The sequence below is a fragment of the Panthera onca genome, chromosome Y (genome assembly GCF_046562875.1).
Source record: "Panthera onca isolate mPanOnc1 chromosome Y, mPanOnc1 haplotype 2, whole genome shotgun sequence".
NCBI classification, from domain to species: domain Eukaryota; kingdom Metazoa; phylum Chordata; class Mammalia; order Carnivora; family Felidae; genus Panthera; species Panthera onca.
In genome coordinates this window covers 29,142,693-29,159,898 of record NC_138358.1, presented here as the reverse complement: position 1 = coordinate 29,159,898, position 17,206 = coordinate 29,142,693, and the positions used below count along the sequence as shown (strand labels likewise).

The following is a 17,206-nucleotide window of genomic DNA, read 5'->3' as shown; positions in this document are numbered from 1 at the left end:
ACCCCGCGTCTCTTACGCACAAAGTATGTACTCGCCAGGGTTCTCCCGAGAACAGACCAGCAGACACCGGCGGAGACGAGGAGAGAAAGACAGAGACAGAGAGAGAGATTTGACATAAGGAATTGGTTCGTGCAATTGTATGCATTTGAGGGTGTCTGTCTCCATTCTGCAGGGCCGGTCAGGAGGCTGATACCCATGGACAAGCTAAGGCTGCGGCCGGAGTCCAAAGGCTGCCTGGAGACAGAATTCCTTCTCCCTCTGGGGAGCTCAGTGTCCTTTCTTGTGAGGCCTTCAACTGATCAGACGAGGCCCACCCACAGTATAGAGGGTCGTCTGCTGATTGCAATGTTTACCTCCTCGAGAAATATCTTCCTAGCAACGTGCAAACCGGTGTTTGACCACATGCCCGCACTGCACGGCGCAGCCAACAGGACGCATAAAATTGACCATCAGAAAATATACGCCGTGTTGTACAACAGGCGCCCACGGCCACCGCCTGGAAGATTGGACCCAGGTAAGGGAGTGAGCTCCTTCGTGTGAGAAGCCACTGCCCCGAGTGAGGACAACAACGGGTCAGAGCGACAATCCCAAGAAACATGCCAGTACGAACCCAAGACCCACAGGGCTCTGCACACATTCCCTTCGTATGGCTGGTTCCCTGGAAAAGCAGGGTGAACGTACGGGTGGAAGAAACAAGAAGTCAGCAACAGACACGGCAGGGACTTGGGCAGCGGACGGCCAGCGGGGCCAAGGGGCCGTGGATAAGGCACCCAGATGACCCAAGTGCCGGAGGACGTCTCATCTTGTGACCGGAGGAAGCTGCATCCTTGTGTGGTCCTAACCCATCTGTCCTGATTTATTTCGCAAGGGACCAAACTGTCCTTGGGCAGGTGGATGGATGCATACACCGGGGCCCACGCAGGCAAGGGAATATTATTCAGTGTGAAATAGAAATGAGCTCTCCAGCCATGACAAGACACGAAATTACCTTCAATGCACATTACTAAGTGGAAAAAAACCAAAAAGTCTGAAAAGGCTTCATCCTGTGTGATTCCAGCTATAAGACATTCTGGAAAAGGCAAAGCCATGGGGACAGAAGAAAGATGGGCTGCCGGCAGGGGCTGGGGAGGGAGGGATGAGGAGGGCAAGCACAGACAATGTTTAGGGCCGTGCCGTGGGTCTGTACATCACTCTGATGATGGACACGCATCACCGTACGTGTGTGCAAATCCACAGTCTGTACAACGCCAGGCGTAAAGTCTCATGTAAATTCAACTATGCAGGGAAACCGGGGACATTTCTGTATTTTCCCCTCAACTTTGCTGTGTGTGCACCTAAAACTCCTCTAAAAAATAAAATAAAATCTGTTCATTTAAAAAAAAAAAAAGAAAAAAGAAAGGAAAAGAAAGGAAAAGAAACACAAGGCTCTGCTAGATGTGGTGTTCAGGAAGAGCCAACCGCCAAGGAAATATCTGTCCCAGGAGGAAGAATAAGTAGAAGAAAATATGCTCCCTGTTGAAGACACAGAGGGCATATCCTGGGCATGTGCAGGGTATTTCTAAGTAGCACTTGCTTTGCAAGTGAATATAAGCTCCTCCCCTCCCGTGGGCTGGGAGCAAACCCTGAGCAGTGTGGTTGAAGGGGAGAGTCGACTGGGCATGACAGTCGGGGCGTCTGGCCCAGCTGCATTCACTCAAGTGCTCTCGTCAACCAGCCCGTGTGATGGTGAATCATACATGCCAACTTGACTGTGTTGAGGGAAGCTCAGAGAGCTGGGGAAGCATTCATTCCTCCTGGGAGTGTCTGTGAGGGTGTTTCTGGAAGGGATCAACATTTGATTCGGAGGATTGGGTCAAGCCGAGGGTTTTCTGCACTCTGGGTGGGCCTGGTCTAATCAGTGAACGGCAGGAGTAGCACCAAACACGTGGAGGGAGGGATGATGTGCTGTCTCTGCTGGAGGTGACTCATCCATCTCCTCCTGCCCTTGGACATCGGTGTCCCTGGTTCTCAGACCTTCAGACTCAGAATGAATCACATGGCAGGCAGATCATGACACTTCATGGTCTCCTAAGCGCATGTGTCAATCCCTCATAAAAAATAAATAGATCCAGATTCAGATGCGTGGCTGTGTGGTGGTCAGAGTTCTCCAGAACAACAAAACCAACAGGACATCTCTATATAGGACATAGGAGATACATGGATGGATGGATGAATGGATGCAGGAGAGGCATGAGTGGACTGAGGGATGAATATAGGGGAAGGATGGATGGATGGACGAAAGGACAGATAGATGGATGGATGCACAGATGGATAAATGGATGCAGGGGAGGGATGAATGGAAGGATGGATGGGTGGGTGGATGGATGGATGGGTGGATGGATGGAGGGATGAATATAGGGGAATGATGGATGGAGGGATGGATGGATGGATGGATGGATGGAGGGAAGGGATGGATGGAGGGATGAATATAGGGCTGGCTGGCTGGCTGGATGGATGGATGGATGGAAGGATGGATGGATGCAGGGATGAATATAGGGGAATGATGGATGGAGGGATGGATGGAGGGAGGGAAGGAAGGGATGGATGGATGGAGGGATGAATATAGGGCTGGCTGGCTGGCTGGCTGACTGGATGGATGGATGGATGGATGGAAGGATGGATGGATGGATGGATGCAGGGATGAATATAGGGGAATGATGGATGGAGGGATGGATGGAGGGAGGGAAGGAAGGGATGGATGGATGGAGGGATGAATATACGGCTGGATGGATGCACGGATGGATGGATGGATGGATGGATGCATGGATAGATGGATGGATGGAGGGAGGGAAGGGATGGATGAAGGGATGAATATAGGGCTGGGTGGCTGGCTGACTGGATGGATGGATGGATGGATGGAAGGATGGATGGATGGATGCAGGGATGAATATAGGGGAATGATGGATGGAGGGATGGATGGAGGGAGGGAAGGAAGGGATGGATGGATGGAGGGATGAATATAGGGCTGGCTGGCTGGCTGACTGGATGGATGGATGGATGGATGGATGGAAGGATGGATGGATGGATGGATGCAGGGATGAATATAGGGGAATGATGGATGGAGGGAGGGAAGGAAGGGATGGATGGATGGAGGGATGAATATACGGCTGGATGGATGCACGGATGGATGGATGGATGGATGGATGGATGGATGGATGGACGCATGGATAGATGGATGGATGGATGGATGGATGGATGGATGGACGCATGGATGGATAAATGGATGCAGGGGAGGGATGAATGGAAGGATGGATGGGTGGGTGATGGCTGGCTGGCTGGCTGGCTGGCTGGATGGATAGGTGGATACATGGAGGGGAGGGATGCATGGATGGAGGGATGAATATAGGGGATGGATGGATGGATGGATGGACAAATGGACAGTTGATGGATGAATGGATGGGTGGATGAATGGAAGGGAGGGATGGATGGATGGAGGGATGAATATAGAGGATGGAGGATGCATCATGGATGGACGGATGAATGGATGGTTGAATGGGTGGGTGGTTGGATGGATGGATGGACGGATAGATGGATGGATGGATAGACAGATGGATGGATGAATGGATGCAGGGGAGGGATGAATGGAAGGATGGATGGGTGGGTGACAGATGGATGGATACACTGAGAGACAAATAATACATACATAATAGGGAATTGATAGGCAGGGAGAATATACAATAGACTATAGACATAAACAGATATAAATAGGATATATATAAACACAGAATCCATCCCATGCAGACACAGAATCACAAAGCTTACTAGTACATAACAAATTAACATGGACGTAATTACGGTGACGTTGCCATCTGCCCATAAAGAGCAGAGCCGATGTCCCCAACATTGTGCATGAGACATCGTCCTTCCTGCCTGCTGTACAGTCACCAGGTCCTTTCTGGGAAAACCCAGCCATGAGCTTCTTAGGAAAAACGTCCCCCCACCCCAAACCGCTGAGATGAAACGCACTTCAGAGACAGGTGCAGAGGCCACAGGGCTCCATCATCCTAACTGAGATTGCGACGGCCCACATCCCCAAGGAAGCTGCTCCTGAGGAATGTGCCCCCCCATCTGCTGTCAGTCCCCTGCGAAACGCACGCCTTGTCTCCTGTCACCGGGAGAATGCAGCATGTCTGGGACAATGAAGAAGCCACTGGATGCAGGAGGTGGGACGGACCTTGTCTGTGGCCGGAGGTCTGAGAGCTGAGCGGAGAGTCTGAGAATGTGCCCAGAGAAAGGAATGTGGACAGCATGAACAGCGGGGCTGGACGGAGACCCCCAGCCTTGCAGAAACAGCCTACAGGGCCCTGACATGCACCAGCACCCAAAGAACCCAGGGACGAGGAAGGCTGGGAGTCACTGGTCCAGGAGGGACCCTGGGTCTATGTGTCTGGCAAGCAGGGAATGTCTACACGGTGGCTGCAGGCTGTGTCTTGGGAACCGAGTTCTGGGCACAGGATTGTCTCAAACGGCCGAGGTGCCTGTGTGCTAAGAGCATGGGGCCGGTGTGCATCCCTCGGGACCCAGCAGAGGACAGGAGGCTTCACCAGGACTGTTGCAGCCGCCCAAGGAAATGTGACCTTCCACCTGCACGGACAGAGAAAGGAAGCCGCCAATGGTCAGAAAAACGTGGCCAAGGGGGCCACCCTGGCGAAGCTGAGCGAGGCCACAAGCCGCAGCCATGAGCTCTGAAATGTCACAAGAACAGCTCGGCCACATGGCAGGGCCTCACTTCACAGACACCGGGAGGGGCTGCCTTGAGGATCAGGTGCACAACGGCATGAGGAAACCCAAGAACAACCTGGCCAGGAAGACACAGAAACACTGCAGACCCAGACGAATGGATGGATGGATGGATGGATGGATGGATGGATGGATGGATGGATATATGAATGGGTGAGTGGATGGATGGATGGATGGATGGATGGATGGATGGATGGATGGATATATGAATGGGTGAGTGGATGGATGGATGGATGGATGGATGGATGGATGGATATATGAATGGGTGAGTGGGTGGATGGATGGATGGATGGATGGATGGATGGATGGATAGATGGATGGATATATGAATGGGTGAGTGGATGGATGGATGGATGGATGGATGGGTGGATGGATGGATGGATACATGGCTGGCTGGCTGGCTGGCTGGCTGGACACATGCCTGCATGGATGGATGGATGGACACACTTGGACCTGACCACAGATAAGCAGTCTTGCACATCGCCACCACACAGGGAAGAAAAGCTTCCCTGTGCCTTGACCCCAGCAGAGGACGCACAGGTGGTGAGCTCCAGGAGCCCAGCATCGAGGACGAGCCCACTGCAGCCCTCGGGCAAAGGGTGGGCAGCCCATTCCTTGTTAGACCCCTGTCCCTGCCCAGCAGTAAGAATGGTGTCTGTGTTCATACGTGGCTGTTACGTTTGCAAGCAGTACAAACCCAGTCAGAAGGGCCAGACTGTTTCACACAAGAGACGCACAATGGATGGGAGACTTGCGCACACCATCTGTGCACACACAGGGTCACAGGTGCACAGGGTTCACTCTGGCTCCTTTTCTCAGCCTTCTTGGGGCTGTTATAAAACAGAGTTAAAATGATGCCCTCCTGCAGAAGACGAACAAGGAAAAAGAGAAAAGAAAAGAGAAAAGTGAAGAGAAAAGAAAAGGGAAAGGAAAGGAAAGGAAAGGAAAGGAAAGGAAAGGAAAGGAAAGGAAAGGAAAGGAAAGGAAAGGAAAAGGAAAGGAAAGGAAAGGAAAGAAAAGAAAAGAAAAGAAAAGAAAAGAAAAGAAAAGAAAAGAAAAGAAAAGAAAAAGAAAAAAAAGAAAAAAAAAAGAACCAAAGATAAAAAAAAAAAAAAAACAACAACAACAAACCCAGGTCAGACTTAGGGCTTTAGAAGATGCAAGCATAAACCCAGATGTGCTGTGTAGACCCAGACAAGAGAGTGCAGATAGGCTGGGGGCTGTGTGCACATAAGCAGTGCTCACGGACCCCCACAGTGCCCACCAGGGACACACAGAGACAGATGTGCATCCCAGGGAATACGATGCAGTGGGCAGGTTCACAAGACTAAAAAGAGGCCTCAACTCAATACGTGTGTGTGCAAAAAAAATTTTTTTGTTGTTGTCTGTCCCTTGGGTGGCTCAGTTGGTAAAGCAACCAACTTCGGCTCAGGTCATAATCTCACAGTTCACAAATTCAAGCCCCAGGACGGGCTCTGTGCTGACAGCTCAGAGCCTGGAGCCTGCTTTGGACTCTGTGTCTCCCTCTCTGTCTGCCCCTCGTCTGCTCATGCTCTGTCTGTCTCTTTCTCTCTCTCAAAAATAAATAAACAAAACCATTTGCCTCCTAAGCCAACCCAGTGAAGGAAAAGGCAAATGCCTGCTCCTCCTGGCATCACGTCACCAGGTGGCGGCTTTATTCACACACATAATTGGGATGCACAAATATCCAGAGGGGACCACACCTTTTCTCATCTCCAAGGACCTCAGAACAAAGCACAGTGAACTCATTCTTCGAGGGCCAGAAAATCCCTTAAACAAACTAACCAACGCCTCCCTTGTGGTTCGATTGCTTCTTTCGTGATGAACACACATCAGACAAATTCATTAGCAGCTCATTTGTTTCTCCGGTTTATTCAACAAGAGTCAAATTCCAAAGCGTTAAATAAGAAAAAGGAAAGAAAGGAAAGAAAGAAATCCCGTGGGGAAGGCTCATAGTCAGTTGTTGGCGTCAAGATACAAGCCTGGGCCTGTAGACACGGGGGGGGGGGGGGGGGGGGGGGAGTCACCTCCCAGAGGACACGGACCAATCCCGGTTGGTGATCGACCGTGACGCTCTCAGAAGCCGGGGCCCTGCACAATGTCGCCAGCAGCTTGCCTGTTGAGCCACAGCGACCCTTAAGTACCCAGTGGTAGTTTTTTTTGCTTTTTGTTTTGTTTTGTTTTGTTTTTAAATTGGGGGGGGGGGGCCCTCACGGTGCCGAGTTTAAAAGACAGAACGGAAGGGTCCCTTGCCCCGGATTCCCATTAAATCACTCTGGGTACATGCAAGCCCCTGGTATTCTGTACAAGCAGGGCTTGGAAGGGTGCGGGGGCCTTATTCGCATCCTGAGAAACACGGTGGAGAAACCAGCCCTTGGAAGCATCGCACAGACACACACACAAACAGCCACGGGCAGGGCTGAAGCTGCCGGCGGTGCAGGCCTTAGAAAGAACCACGCCCACAAAGCGCATGGGGGCACGAGGGGGCAGAGACGCCCGTGGGAAAGGCACAAAACACCTCTCTCCCTGCTGTTGGGGACGCGACTGCCGCCCACGCGCCTTTGGAACGCATCGCACGAAACCTAGAGCCGGTCTGTCTTGCAAACAGGAGGCGCTTGGGCTGAAAGAGCGCTCGCATCCTTCCAGCCCGCACGCAAGGTGCCAAGGTCAATTCGAGAGTAAACGTGAGTGCATCAGTGCCCCAGATGCGTAAAGTCCTTGTATGACGGCGTCTGGCGACGGAAGGACATGGGAGCTTTGATTTTTTTCTTTCTTTTTTTCTTTTTCCTCATGCCTGGGGATTATCCCAAACTCTCTGGGTCGGGAGTACTCCGTCCTTGGGGGTGGCAAGAGAAAGGAGCCTCTCCCCCTTCCCCTCCTGGCTGGGGATCTCTGGGGCTTTACAGTTGCAATCAGCCTCCAGCCAGCGGGTGGGGAAAGGGGCTTCCAGAAGTTTCCTAGTTGATTTGTGCCCTTCCGCTGGGGCGCATGGAGGCTCTCCCAGGAAACGCGCGGAGTGGCTGCCCCTGGATGCGCACAGCCGCGCGTCTGCGTCCTGCGCCTGTGTTGGTGACGGCACCGGCCGCGCACGCGCGCAGGTGCGCACCGTGGGTATTTACAGCGGACCACGCATCAAGGGTCAGCTTCGTGGTGACGGCCCGGCCCCCCCCCCCCCCCGCCGCCCCCACCGCGGCATCTACACGAAGCCGCTGTCCCTGATGCCAAAGAAGCCGGCGTGCACGGCGTCGCCCAGGGGGAACATGTGCTCATGGTTCAGGCCCCACTCGCCCTCGTCCTCGTCCTCGGGCTCGGCCTCCGCGCCGCTGCGCGCGTTCTCGTACAGGAAGACCTGCTCGTCCACGTGCGCGGGGGCCAGGCGGTTCCTCTTGGCGCTGACCACGTTGGCGGACGAGCCGAAGAGCCGCTCCGGGAAGACGCGGGTAGCCGCCACGCACCAATATTTCTGCAGCACCTTGGGCAGCACGGGGAACAGGGCCAGGCGGTCGGACCACCACTTGAGCGGGTCCTCGTTGAGACCCAGCACCTTCTGCGACTTGAAGTTGCTCAGCTCCTCGACCACCTGCGCGTGCCACTCTTCCTGGTCCTCCACGCCCCCCGTCTGGCAGAAGATCTCGGCCAGCATGCTGTTGATGACGCTGGTGGGCGGCGGCGTGGACGCCAGCACCAGCTTCTTGACCGGGGGCTCCTCGGGCAGCGCGAACATCTTGTCCTCCGCCGGCCGGTAGCCGCCCTCCTTGACCTTGTCCAGAAGCCCCTTGGCCTCCTCCACCACCCTGTTCTCCACCTGCTGCCTCTCGAAGGCGGACAGGAAGGGCAGACGCTTGTAGCGGGGGTCCAGGAAGGTGGCCACGTTGAGGAACATGTCGATCTCCGGCGTCTCCTGGTAGGTCTTGGACAGCTCCTTGGCGATCACCTCCTTGGCCATGCTGACCTCCTTGCAGTCGGTCTCCTTGATGTTGAGGGTGGTGTTCAGCAGCATGTGCAGCAGGGGCTTCACCATGCTGATGGTGGGGTACTTGGAGGCAGACAGCATCTCGGCCACCTGCTTGAAGGGCTGCAGCAGGTCCACCAGGCCCTCGATGGTGGCCCACTCGGCCGCCTCCAGCATCAGGTGGTGGTTGTTGCTGTCCTCCACCAGCACGCCGGCGATGACGAACTGCTGCTCCCTCAGGCGCTGGAGCATGGCCAGCGTGCTGCCCCACCAGGACACGCGGTTGCTGACCAGCATGCAGGGAGCCACGTTCTGCTGCTTCTGCTTCTCGTAGAGCATGTACATGGCCACCGCGGACTGCTGGAAGTACTCCACCAGCTTGCAGCAGCGGCCGAGCAGCCCGGCCAGCTTGGGCAGCTGCAGGGCACGCTGGATGCCCGCGTTGAACGTGTGGCCCAGGCAGGGCATCTGGACCGAGATGTCCAGCAGGGAGCACGCCTTGGCGATGTCCTTGCCGCCGTCCGTGGTGGCCCCGAACACCTTGCTGCTGATGCCCCACTCGATGAAGGCCTCGTACAGGACCCGGGTGATGCACTCGGCCGCGTTGTCCTCGGGGACCTCGAACGTCTTCAGGCAGCGGGAGCCCACAGACAGGCAGCCGGGGGCCCCGCCGCCCAGGAAGTGGGCGGCCAGCGTCACGTACGCCCGGTTCTGGTTCTCACTCCTCCACATGTCGGTGGAGATGCCGCACCAGGAGGTGTCGCCCAGCTCCTTGAGGACGGCCTCGCGCACGGCGCCGTACTTCTCGGGGATGGCCTTGCTGCACACGAACTTCCTGCTGGGCAGCTCGTACCTGGGGTCGGCCGTCTTCAGCAGCACCTTGAAGGTGGGCTCGTCCACGATGGAGGCGGGGTACAGGCCCTCGCAGATGAGGCCGAGCACGGCGGCCGTGAGCTCCTGCTGCCGCTTGCTCTCGTGGCCGTGGCCGGCCTTGGCGGCCAGCGTGTCCTGCGGGGCCAGCTGGGAGGCCTCGGGCTTCAGCTTGGAGAAGGCGGTGGCGAAGGCCTCGCGCATCTGCTCCGTGTTGCTCTTGACGAACTCGCAGAACTCGTCGGGGTGGTTCTTCTCCAGGTGGTAGGACAGGTTGGAGGTGTTCCCGGAGTAGGCAATCTGAGCCATGCAGATGCGACAGTATATCTTCTTCCACTGCAGGATGCATCCCTCGGCGTTCGTGTCAAAGCCAAAGTACTTCCACACTTTGCTTTTGGCGCGCGGGTGGGCCACTAACTTGAGGTCCATCTGGGACGGGTCCAGGCCCTTCGCCTCCATGGCTTCTGTGCCGCGGCCCGCCTGGGGGGCCTCCACTCATTCCTGCGCACCTGCTGGGAGCCGGGAAGACAAACACAGCGTGAGAAGGGACCCAGGCACGGGCGAAGAGGGAGCGAGCACGCGGTCTGCAGGCCACGGGGCACGGGGACCCGACCGGGGCGTGCGTGGCTTTGGCAAAGCGGAGGGGGCTCGCTCGCGCGGCTGGGCTGAGTGCTGTCTTCCCGCAGCTCAGTCCCACGTGCGGGGACGCCTCCGCGCGTCTGAGAACATGCACGTCTGTGGGTTTCTCTGTCCTCATAGCTCCTTCCTCATGTTGGCTGTTTATGGTTTCCTGTGCTACCGCGTCCGCCAACCAGGCACCTGCCGGGAGGGGTCACCCTCGGGGACACTGCTCGCTGCGTGCGGAAGCCCACGTCCCCAAGGACCCCGGAGGACCCACCACCACCGCCTGCTCAAGCCTCGTTTTGGGAGCGAGGACGAGAGGCGCACGGCGTCCAGGAAGCAAACACAGGATTTCACTTTCGACAGGAGAGCCTTTACGTTGCCTAACAGGCATAGCAATTTTTTTTTTGTTTTTTTGTCCTCCAAATTTGACAGTTTAAAGCGACGCCTTTGGGAACATGGCACGCTCCCTTTTGAGCTTGGGCACGTCCGTGATCGGGAACGTCGTGGGGGCAGGAACGGACATCGTGATTCCGGGAGCTTCTCAAAACGCCCCCCTGCGCGCAGAAATATGCATTTGCTGTGCACGGGTCCAGCAACGCCAGGCTCTCGGGGGGGGAGGTTTTCATGGCCTAGGAGACAGGCCCCAGGGCGCCCGCCGTCCCTGCAGCCCCAGAGTCTGGCCTCTTGGAGCCGCCAGTCAGGGCGCAGATGCCCAAAAGGGCAGCTGGGTTCTGTCGAAAGGTCTCTGTTAGGTCTGCAACGTTTTAACCCACCATAAAGTGCTCAGGGCGTCACAAGGCAAACTACACCAATCAGGCATTTTCTGAGTATTGGAGACGTGGTCAGAACAAAATCTCAGGGTGCACAGGAAACCGACGACCAGACCTCCCACCGAAATGCAGGTACTCCCAGAACCTGGAAACGGAACCACATTTGAAATAGGACCCGCTGTGATTAGGTGAAGGATGTCAAGAAGAGGTCATGGGAGGGACACAGCCTCAAGTCCAGGGACGCCAGGAGCCCCCAGAAGTGGAAAAGGCAGGAAGGACCCTCCCCTGGAGCCTCTGGAGGGAGTGGGCTCAGACGGGCCTGGATCTCAGTGGTCCTGCCCCTCCTGGATCTCAGCGGCCCTGCCTGGATCTCAGCGGCCCTGCCCTGCCTGGATCTCAGGGTCCCTGTCCTGCCTGGATCTCAGTGGCCCTGCCTGGATCCCAGCGGCCCTGCCCTCCCTGGTTCTCAGTGGTCCCGCCCCACCTGGATCTCAGAATCTGATCTCCAGAGCTGGGAAAGGACCCAGGACAGTCCTAGGACAAAGGTGAAACTTTAAAAGATACTGAGTGTCAACACCATGCCGCGAAGGCCCCCGCGTCCTCACAGGCAGGCACGCCCCTCCACGCTGGCCTGCCTGAGGCTTTTCAGGAAGATGTCACAATACCCCGGACGGGGCATTATGGTCCCCGGGCGGCATAGAGGGCACCACAGCTGTGACCCGCTCCAGGTAAGGAGCCAAGATACGGGGCGCGGAGTCTCCAGGTCAGGTGGACAGTCAAGGACCCACGAACAGTGCGGCACCCTGGTTCCGGAAGGGGAACGTCGGACCCGAGGAACACCATGTGGGTGTCCCAGGTGTCCAGTCTCCCTGCCACGTCATCTTCGTTAGAACACGTGTCTTGAATTTAGCGGAATGAGGTCAGGAGACCCCGACCGAGGGTTGCACACAATCCCGGCGGCATCCCAAGCAGGGCCTGAGGGCGGGCGGGTCTTCTAGTTGGTTTCTTCCCCTTGGTGCACACAGCTAGGTCAGAAACTCAGCCTCCCTCCCCCTCCCCGCCGCCCACGGCCCAGGACAGCAGGTGACGGCTTCCTGTGAGCCCCTGGAAGGCCACCGGGCAGGGCTGCCTTCCGCGGTCTATGAGATCCATGCGGACACGGCCACCTGTAAAGGTTTCTTCAAGGCCGCCTTTCACAGCTCATACTGGCGGGTGCTCCAAGGACCTCTGGGGGACCGTCCCCAAGAACTCCCCCCCCACCCCCGGGGGACCGCAAGCTCTTGCCTTTTTCAGAGAGCGGTCAGTATCCTTCCCAAACAGCACATCCCGAGGGGTGGGGGAGGGCAGCGGACACAGAGCCTGCCACCTTCCAGAAGTCCCGGCACTCAAGAGACCAGCGAATGGCCAACACCGAACACAGGGCCGCGACAGTCGCTAGCCTCCTTTGCCTCCTGGAGAAATGTCCTTATTTTTTTTCAACTGAAAAAACTGTGTCACTGCTAATAACACATCATTGGCTTCTGTGATTTTATGTATGCATTTTTTAACATTTATTTACTTTTGAGAGAGAGACAGAAAGACAGAGCATGAGTGGTGGAGGGACAGAGAGAGAGGGAGACACAGAATCCGGCCCAACGCAGGGCTCAAACCCACAGACCGTGAGATCATGCCCTGAGCTGAAATCAGACGCTCAACCGACTGAACCACACAGACGCCCCCCACACAGAATTTTTAAGAATTTTCTGCAAGATCAGAACGGCGCCCTGAAACACATCAAGTCGATTTTCTCTCCTTTTCAAAACTCACTGATGCATCGAGACGTGTTAATTTGCAACAGACAAACCCTCCGTTGATGGTGCCAATGTGAGGAGGTGTCCCCAGACAACACGGCAATTTCCGGAAGGTTTGAGGCCAGTGCTTGGGCGTTGCGATGACATTGGGATATTAAATGCGGTAAAATAATAATAATAATAATAATAATAATCGTGTATTTTTAAGATATGACGGATAGATACACCTCAGCGTGTGATGGGCCGTCTGGCCGGGGTTGACCACACAAAAAATCTGGAAATGAGACCATCTCATGGGAACTCGGTTTGTTGGTACGCCGTCTCTAAAAAGACATGACCAACATTCATTCCTGAGTCTGTAACGATCTTGTTTGTGGATCAATTTTAAGAAATTGAGAAATGTTAGCAGGAAGGACCGCTCACCTCTTAGCTCTTTTTATTTCTTACCCGCATACAGTCTGAATGACATCAGACATCATGCCTGCCACGTGAAACCCCTTTTATAAAACGTGCAAGAGACAAGCGCCTGGCTGGCTCCATTGCTTAAGCGTCCGACTTCGGCTCAGGGCATGATCTCACGGTGTGTGGGCTCGAGCCCCGCGGTGGGCTCTGTGCTGACAGCTCGGAGCCTGGAGCCTGCTTCCGATTCTATAATTCTCTCTCTCTCTCTCTCTCTCTCTCTCTCTGCCGTTCCCCTGCTCATGCTCTTTCTGTCTGTCCCCAAAAATAACAAATAAATAAATAAGCATTAAAAAATAAAACAAATAAACAAAAGGTACAAGAGCCACCTCCTGGTCTGAGTTCACACAAAAACACTCAGCTTTTTACTGTTTAGCTCAAGGCCCCCAGGACAAAGTTCACTGGCTCTCCTTCAAAGGTGCGGTCTGGGGAGGAGAAGATCACAAAAGGTTTAAAAGGCACAGCAAGGCGTGGGCAACCGGCAACCAGCAGACCTCAGAGGAGACCCCCTCTTCCCACAGTATCTAAAATTGTCTCTAACGCGACAGACAGGCGGGGGGTTCACGTGGGGCCATCAGGAAAAAGTTCATCTTTATATGTAACGATCCAGTTCTGGGGCACAGATAAGGACTCCTCTGGCGGACATGTGACTTCAGGACTGGCTTGTATTTTCACCGTTGTTTTTTTTTTTTTTTTTTTTTGGTTGGTTTGTTTTTTTTTTTTAATCAACAAGTGGAAAGACCAGACCAAGCCGCCAGCTCCAACACACAGAAACAAGTTCTTGAAACACGCAAGTTCAAATCCCGTTGCCAGATTGAACCTGTCTTTTCTGGGAACCCCGTGGACGGGCTCCTACACAGGCGACAGAGCCTTAGATAGGGCCCCGTCTAAAAGCGAAATCACATGGAAACACAGAAGCCACCACATCCTACAACTTGGGGCGGCTTGCCCATAGCTCGTCACTGTGCCCAAGCTGATTTAAAAGACACCAGTTGACTTCCCAGTACTGGCTGGCTCGTCACCCCCCACCTCCGCTGCCTTGGCTTCTACTGCCTATAAATGTGTTAGAAAATACCAAACATCAGTGTATCAGACGACACAAAACTCAGGTAAAAATCAAAGATTCACTTCCCTGAGTGTAGGTTGGGGAGGGTGGGGCTCCCCGAAAACAATCTCTTCTTCCTACTCACAGCTGAGGCTCTCAGGGCTGACCCAGAGCCCCCCCCCCGCCCTCCACTCCCCTCCCTCCCCTCCGTTAGCGGCTAGAGGGCGGAACTGAAAAGTACAGTTGGATCTTGAACAACGTGGGGGTGAGCGGGGGGCCAAGTGCCCCCAGCCTGGAAAGTCGGCTCGGAACTTGCGGCTTCGCACACAGTTGGTGAGTGTGGACCCGGAGCCTCACGGGTCCCAGGCACGGCGCGCTGGCCCCTACTTTGTGTATCAAGTAGAAGACGCTGTGTTCTTCCAATGAAGGAAGTTGCAGAAAAGGAAAGGTGATTAAGAAAATGGGAAGGGAGAGAAAACGCACTCGGAGTGGTGTGGTGTCATTGTGCAAAACAAAAACAAACACAAACACAAACGCAAAAACCCAGAAAACTCGCATGTGGGTGAAACTGCACGCTTGAGGCCGGAGTCGTTCAAGGCTCAGCTGTATTTTGGCGACAACACACGCTCTGCTCTCCGTGTGGCGCGTCTCGGGGTGTGGGGCGGGGGGTGAGGGGGGTCCTGCGGGGTGCTCCAGGGACTGGCACAGCTCCCTGGGACCCCCCCTCCGCAGGCGGCAGCAGAGCCGGGGGTACGGACTGCAAGGTAGCGCACTAGCCCAGCTCCCGGCGAGTGCCGTGTTTGGGAAAGGACTCCTCTGTGGCCTAAAAATAACCCGCGGCCCGTGCGCACCCGCCGGAGGGGGGGCCCCGGATCCCCGTGAGGCCGCGCGCGCACCGGGGCCTCCCGGCGGCGGGGTCCGCGGCCACGCGGCCGGTCCCCACCGCTGCCCGGCGCGCCGGCGGGTCCCGACCCGGAGCTCCGGGCGCAGCGGGGCGCTGTTCCGGGCGCGGGCACCGAGCGGGCCCCGGCCAGGCCTTCCGGGAAGAGGCCGCCGCCGCGCCCGGGGCTGGGGGAGGGGAAGGGGGCACCTCCGGGGCGGCCCCGCGCGCCCCGTCCCCGCGGGGACCCCCGGCGGCGCGCACGGCAGCCCCAGGGCCGGGGAGCGGGGGAGGGGGGGGGCTTCCGGGAGACCCCGGCCCCGGCCCGGCGGCAGCGAGGAGCCCCGGGGCCCTCTCGCCCCCCGCCCCGCCGCGCCGCGCGCCTCCCCCCCTCCAGCCGGCCCGCCCGCGCCTCCCCCCCCCGCCAACCCCCCCCCCCCCGGCCCCGCCGAGCGACGAGCGCGCCGCCCCCTCCCCCCCAGCCCCGCTGACCTGGCTCCGCGAAGCCCCCGAGGCAGCGCCGCAGCAGCTGCGCCAACACCACCGCCGCGCCCGCCGCGTAGACCCGCAGGGCCGCCCGCGCCGCAGACAAAGGCGACATGGCTGCCCGGCCGCCGCTTCCGCGCCGCCCGCCGCCGCCGCCCGCCCCCGGGACCCGGCGCGACACCGGCCGGCGGAAACGCGCCCGCGCGGCCCGCCCTCCGCGCCCGCCCCGGCCCGGGAGCCGGGACCCCGCCCCGACCTCCCCCGCCCCCCCCCCCACGACCTCCCCCGCCCGGGGCCCCCGCCCCGACCCCCCTCCCTGACCCCGACGCGACCCCCGAACCCCGCCAGGGACCCCGCCCCAACCCCCCCCGACCCCCTCCCGGGGCCCCGCACCCGACCCCGGGCCCCCGCCCGGGCCCCCGCCCTGACCCCGACCCCCGCCCTGACCCCGACGCGAACCCCGAACCCCGCCAGGGACCCCGCCCCAACCCCTGCCAGGCACCCCCGCCGTGACCCCGACCCGACCCCCAACCGCCGCACTGACCCGGACCTGACCCCCGCCCCCCGCCTGGGGTCCCCGCCCTGACCCCGCCCCGACCCCGGGCCCCCTCCCTGACCCCGACCCAACCCCCGATTCCGGACCCCCGCCCCGGGCCCCCGCCCCCCATCCCCCGCCCGGGGCCCCCGCCCTCACCCCGATGCGACCCACGAGCCCCAAACCCCGCCCGGGGCCCCCGCCAGAGGTCCAGACCCCGGGTAACCGCCCTGACCCCGGACCCCCACCCGCGGACCCTGCCCGACCCTGGACCCCCGTCCCAACACCCCCCACCCCCACCCCGCCCCGGGGACCCTGCCATGACCCCGGAACCCCGCCTGGGGACCCGCCCACACCCCGGAACCCCGCCTGGGAACCCCTCCCTGACCCGAACCCAACCCTGGACCCCGGCCCGAGAGCCCTGCCTGACCATGGACCCCTGCCCGGAACCAGATCCGGACCCTGGACCCCTGCCCGGACTCTTGCCCCCCTTCCGAGACTCCTCCCTCACCGGCCCACACCCTGGATCCCCGCCTGGTGCCTCCCCGACTCCGCCTCCGGACCCCCTCCCCAAACACCCTGCCTGACCCTGCCCGGACCCTGGACCCCTTGCCCGGAAACTCCACCGCTACCCCGACCCCTCCCTTGATCCTGCGACCCCGACCAGATCCCGGACCCCAGCTGGGGACCCCTTCCTGGCCTTGCCCGACTCTGCCCAGGGCCCCTGTGTCTGTCACTGGGTAGGGACCCAGCCCGGATGCTAGACCAGACATCCCCATCCGGACCCCCAACCCCTACCCAGTGACTGCCTCGCAGGCCCAAGACCCCCGACCCAAACCCCACCCAGATACCAGAACCCCACGAGGGGACCGCACCCATGGACCTCTCCCCTCTCCCGGTCCATGGGTCCCCACACACCGTACCCTGGCCCAGGAACCCCCGGTGGAGCCTTGCACAGGGCCCCCGCCTGAACCCCAGATCCGGGACTAGGACCC

The 17,206-nt window shown here is 58.2% G+C and overlaps 2 protein-coding genes across 4 annotated transcripts in view; both read right to left on the bottom strand.

Moving 5' to 3' along the window:
* Nucleotides 1-15,888, bottom strand: part of LOC145714930 (polyprenol dehydrogenase-like) — a 203,029-nt gene extending 187,141 nt beyond the window's left edge. For all 3 annotated transcript variants that reach the window (XM_081794462.1, XM_081794464.1, XM_081794463.1), the window contains exon 1: nucleotides 15,683-15,888. In XM_081794462.1, the coding sequence (XP_081650588.1) occupies nucleotides 15,683-15,791 (109 nt within the window). In that variant the 5' untranslated portion in view covers nucleotides 15,792-15,888. The remainder of the gene's footprint in view (nucleotides 1-15,682) is intronic.
* On the bottom strand, nucleotides 6,642-15,798 carry LOC145714929 (E3 SUMO-protein ligase ZBED1). The gene is made up of 2 exons (XM_081794461.1): nucleotides 15,683-15,798; nucleotides 6,642-10,134 (listed from the first exon to the last, which is right to left on the bottom strand). Exon 2 carries the CDS (start codon nucleotides 10,079-10,081, stop codon nucleotides 7,997-7,999), a length of 2,085 nt encoding a protein of 694 aa, XP_081650587.1. The 5' UTR covers nucleotides 10,082-10,134; nucleotides 15,683-15,798; the 3' UTR covers nucleotides 6,642-7,996.
* Nucleotides 15,889-17,206: the final 1,318 nt, after the last annotated feature.

Coding starts and splice junctions, on each gene's coding strand:
- LOC145714929 (XM_081794461.1), bottom strand. CDS start 10,081: ATGGAGGCGAAGGGCCTGGACCCGTCCCAGATGGACCTCAAGTTAGTG.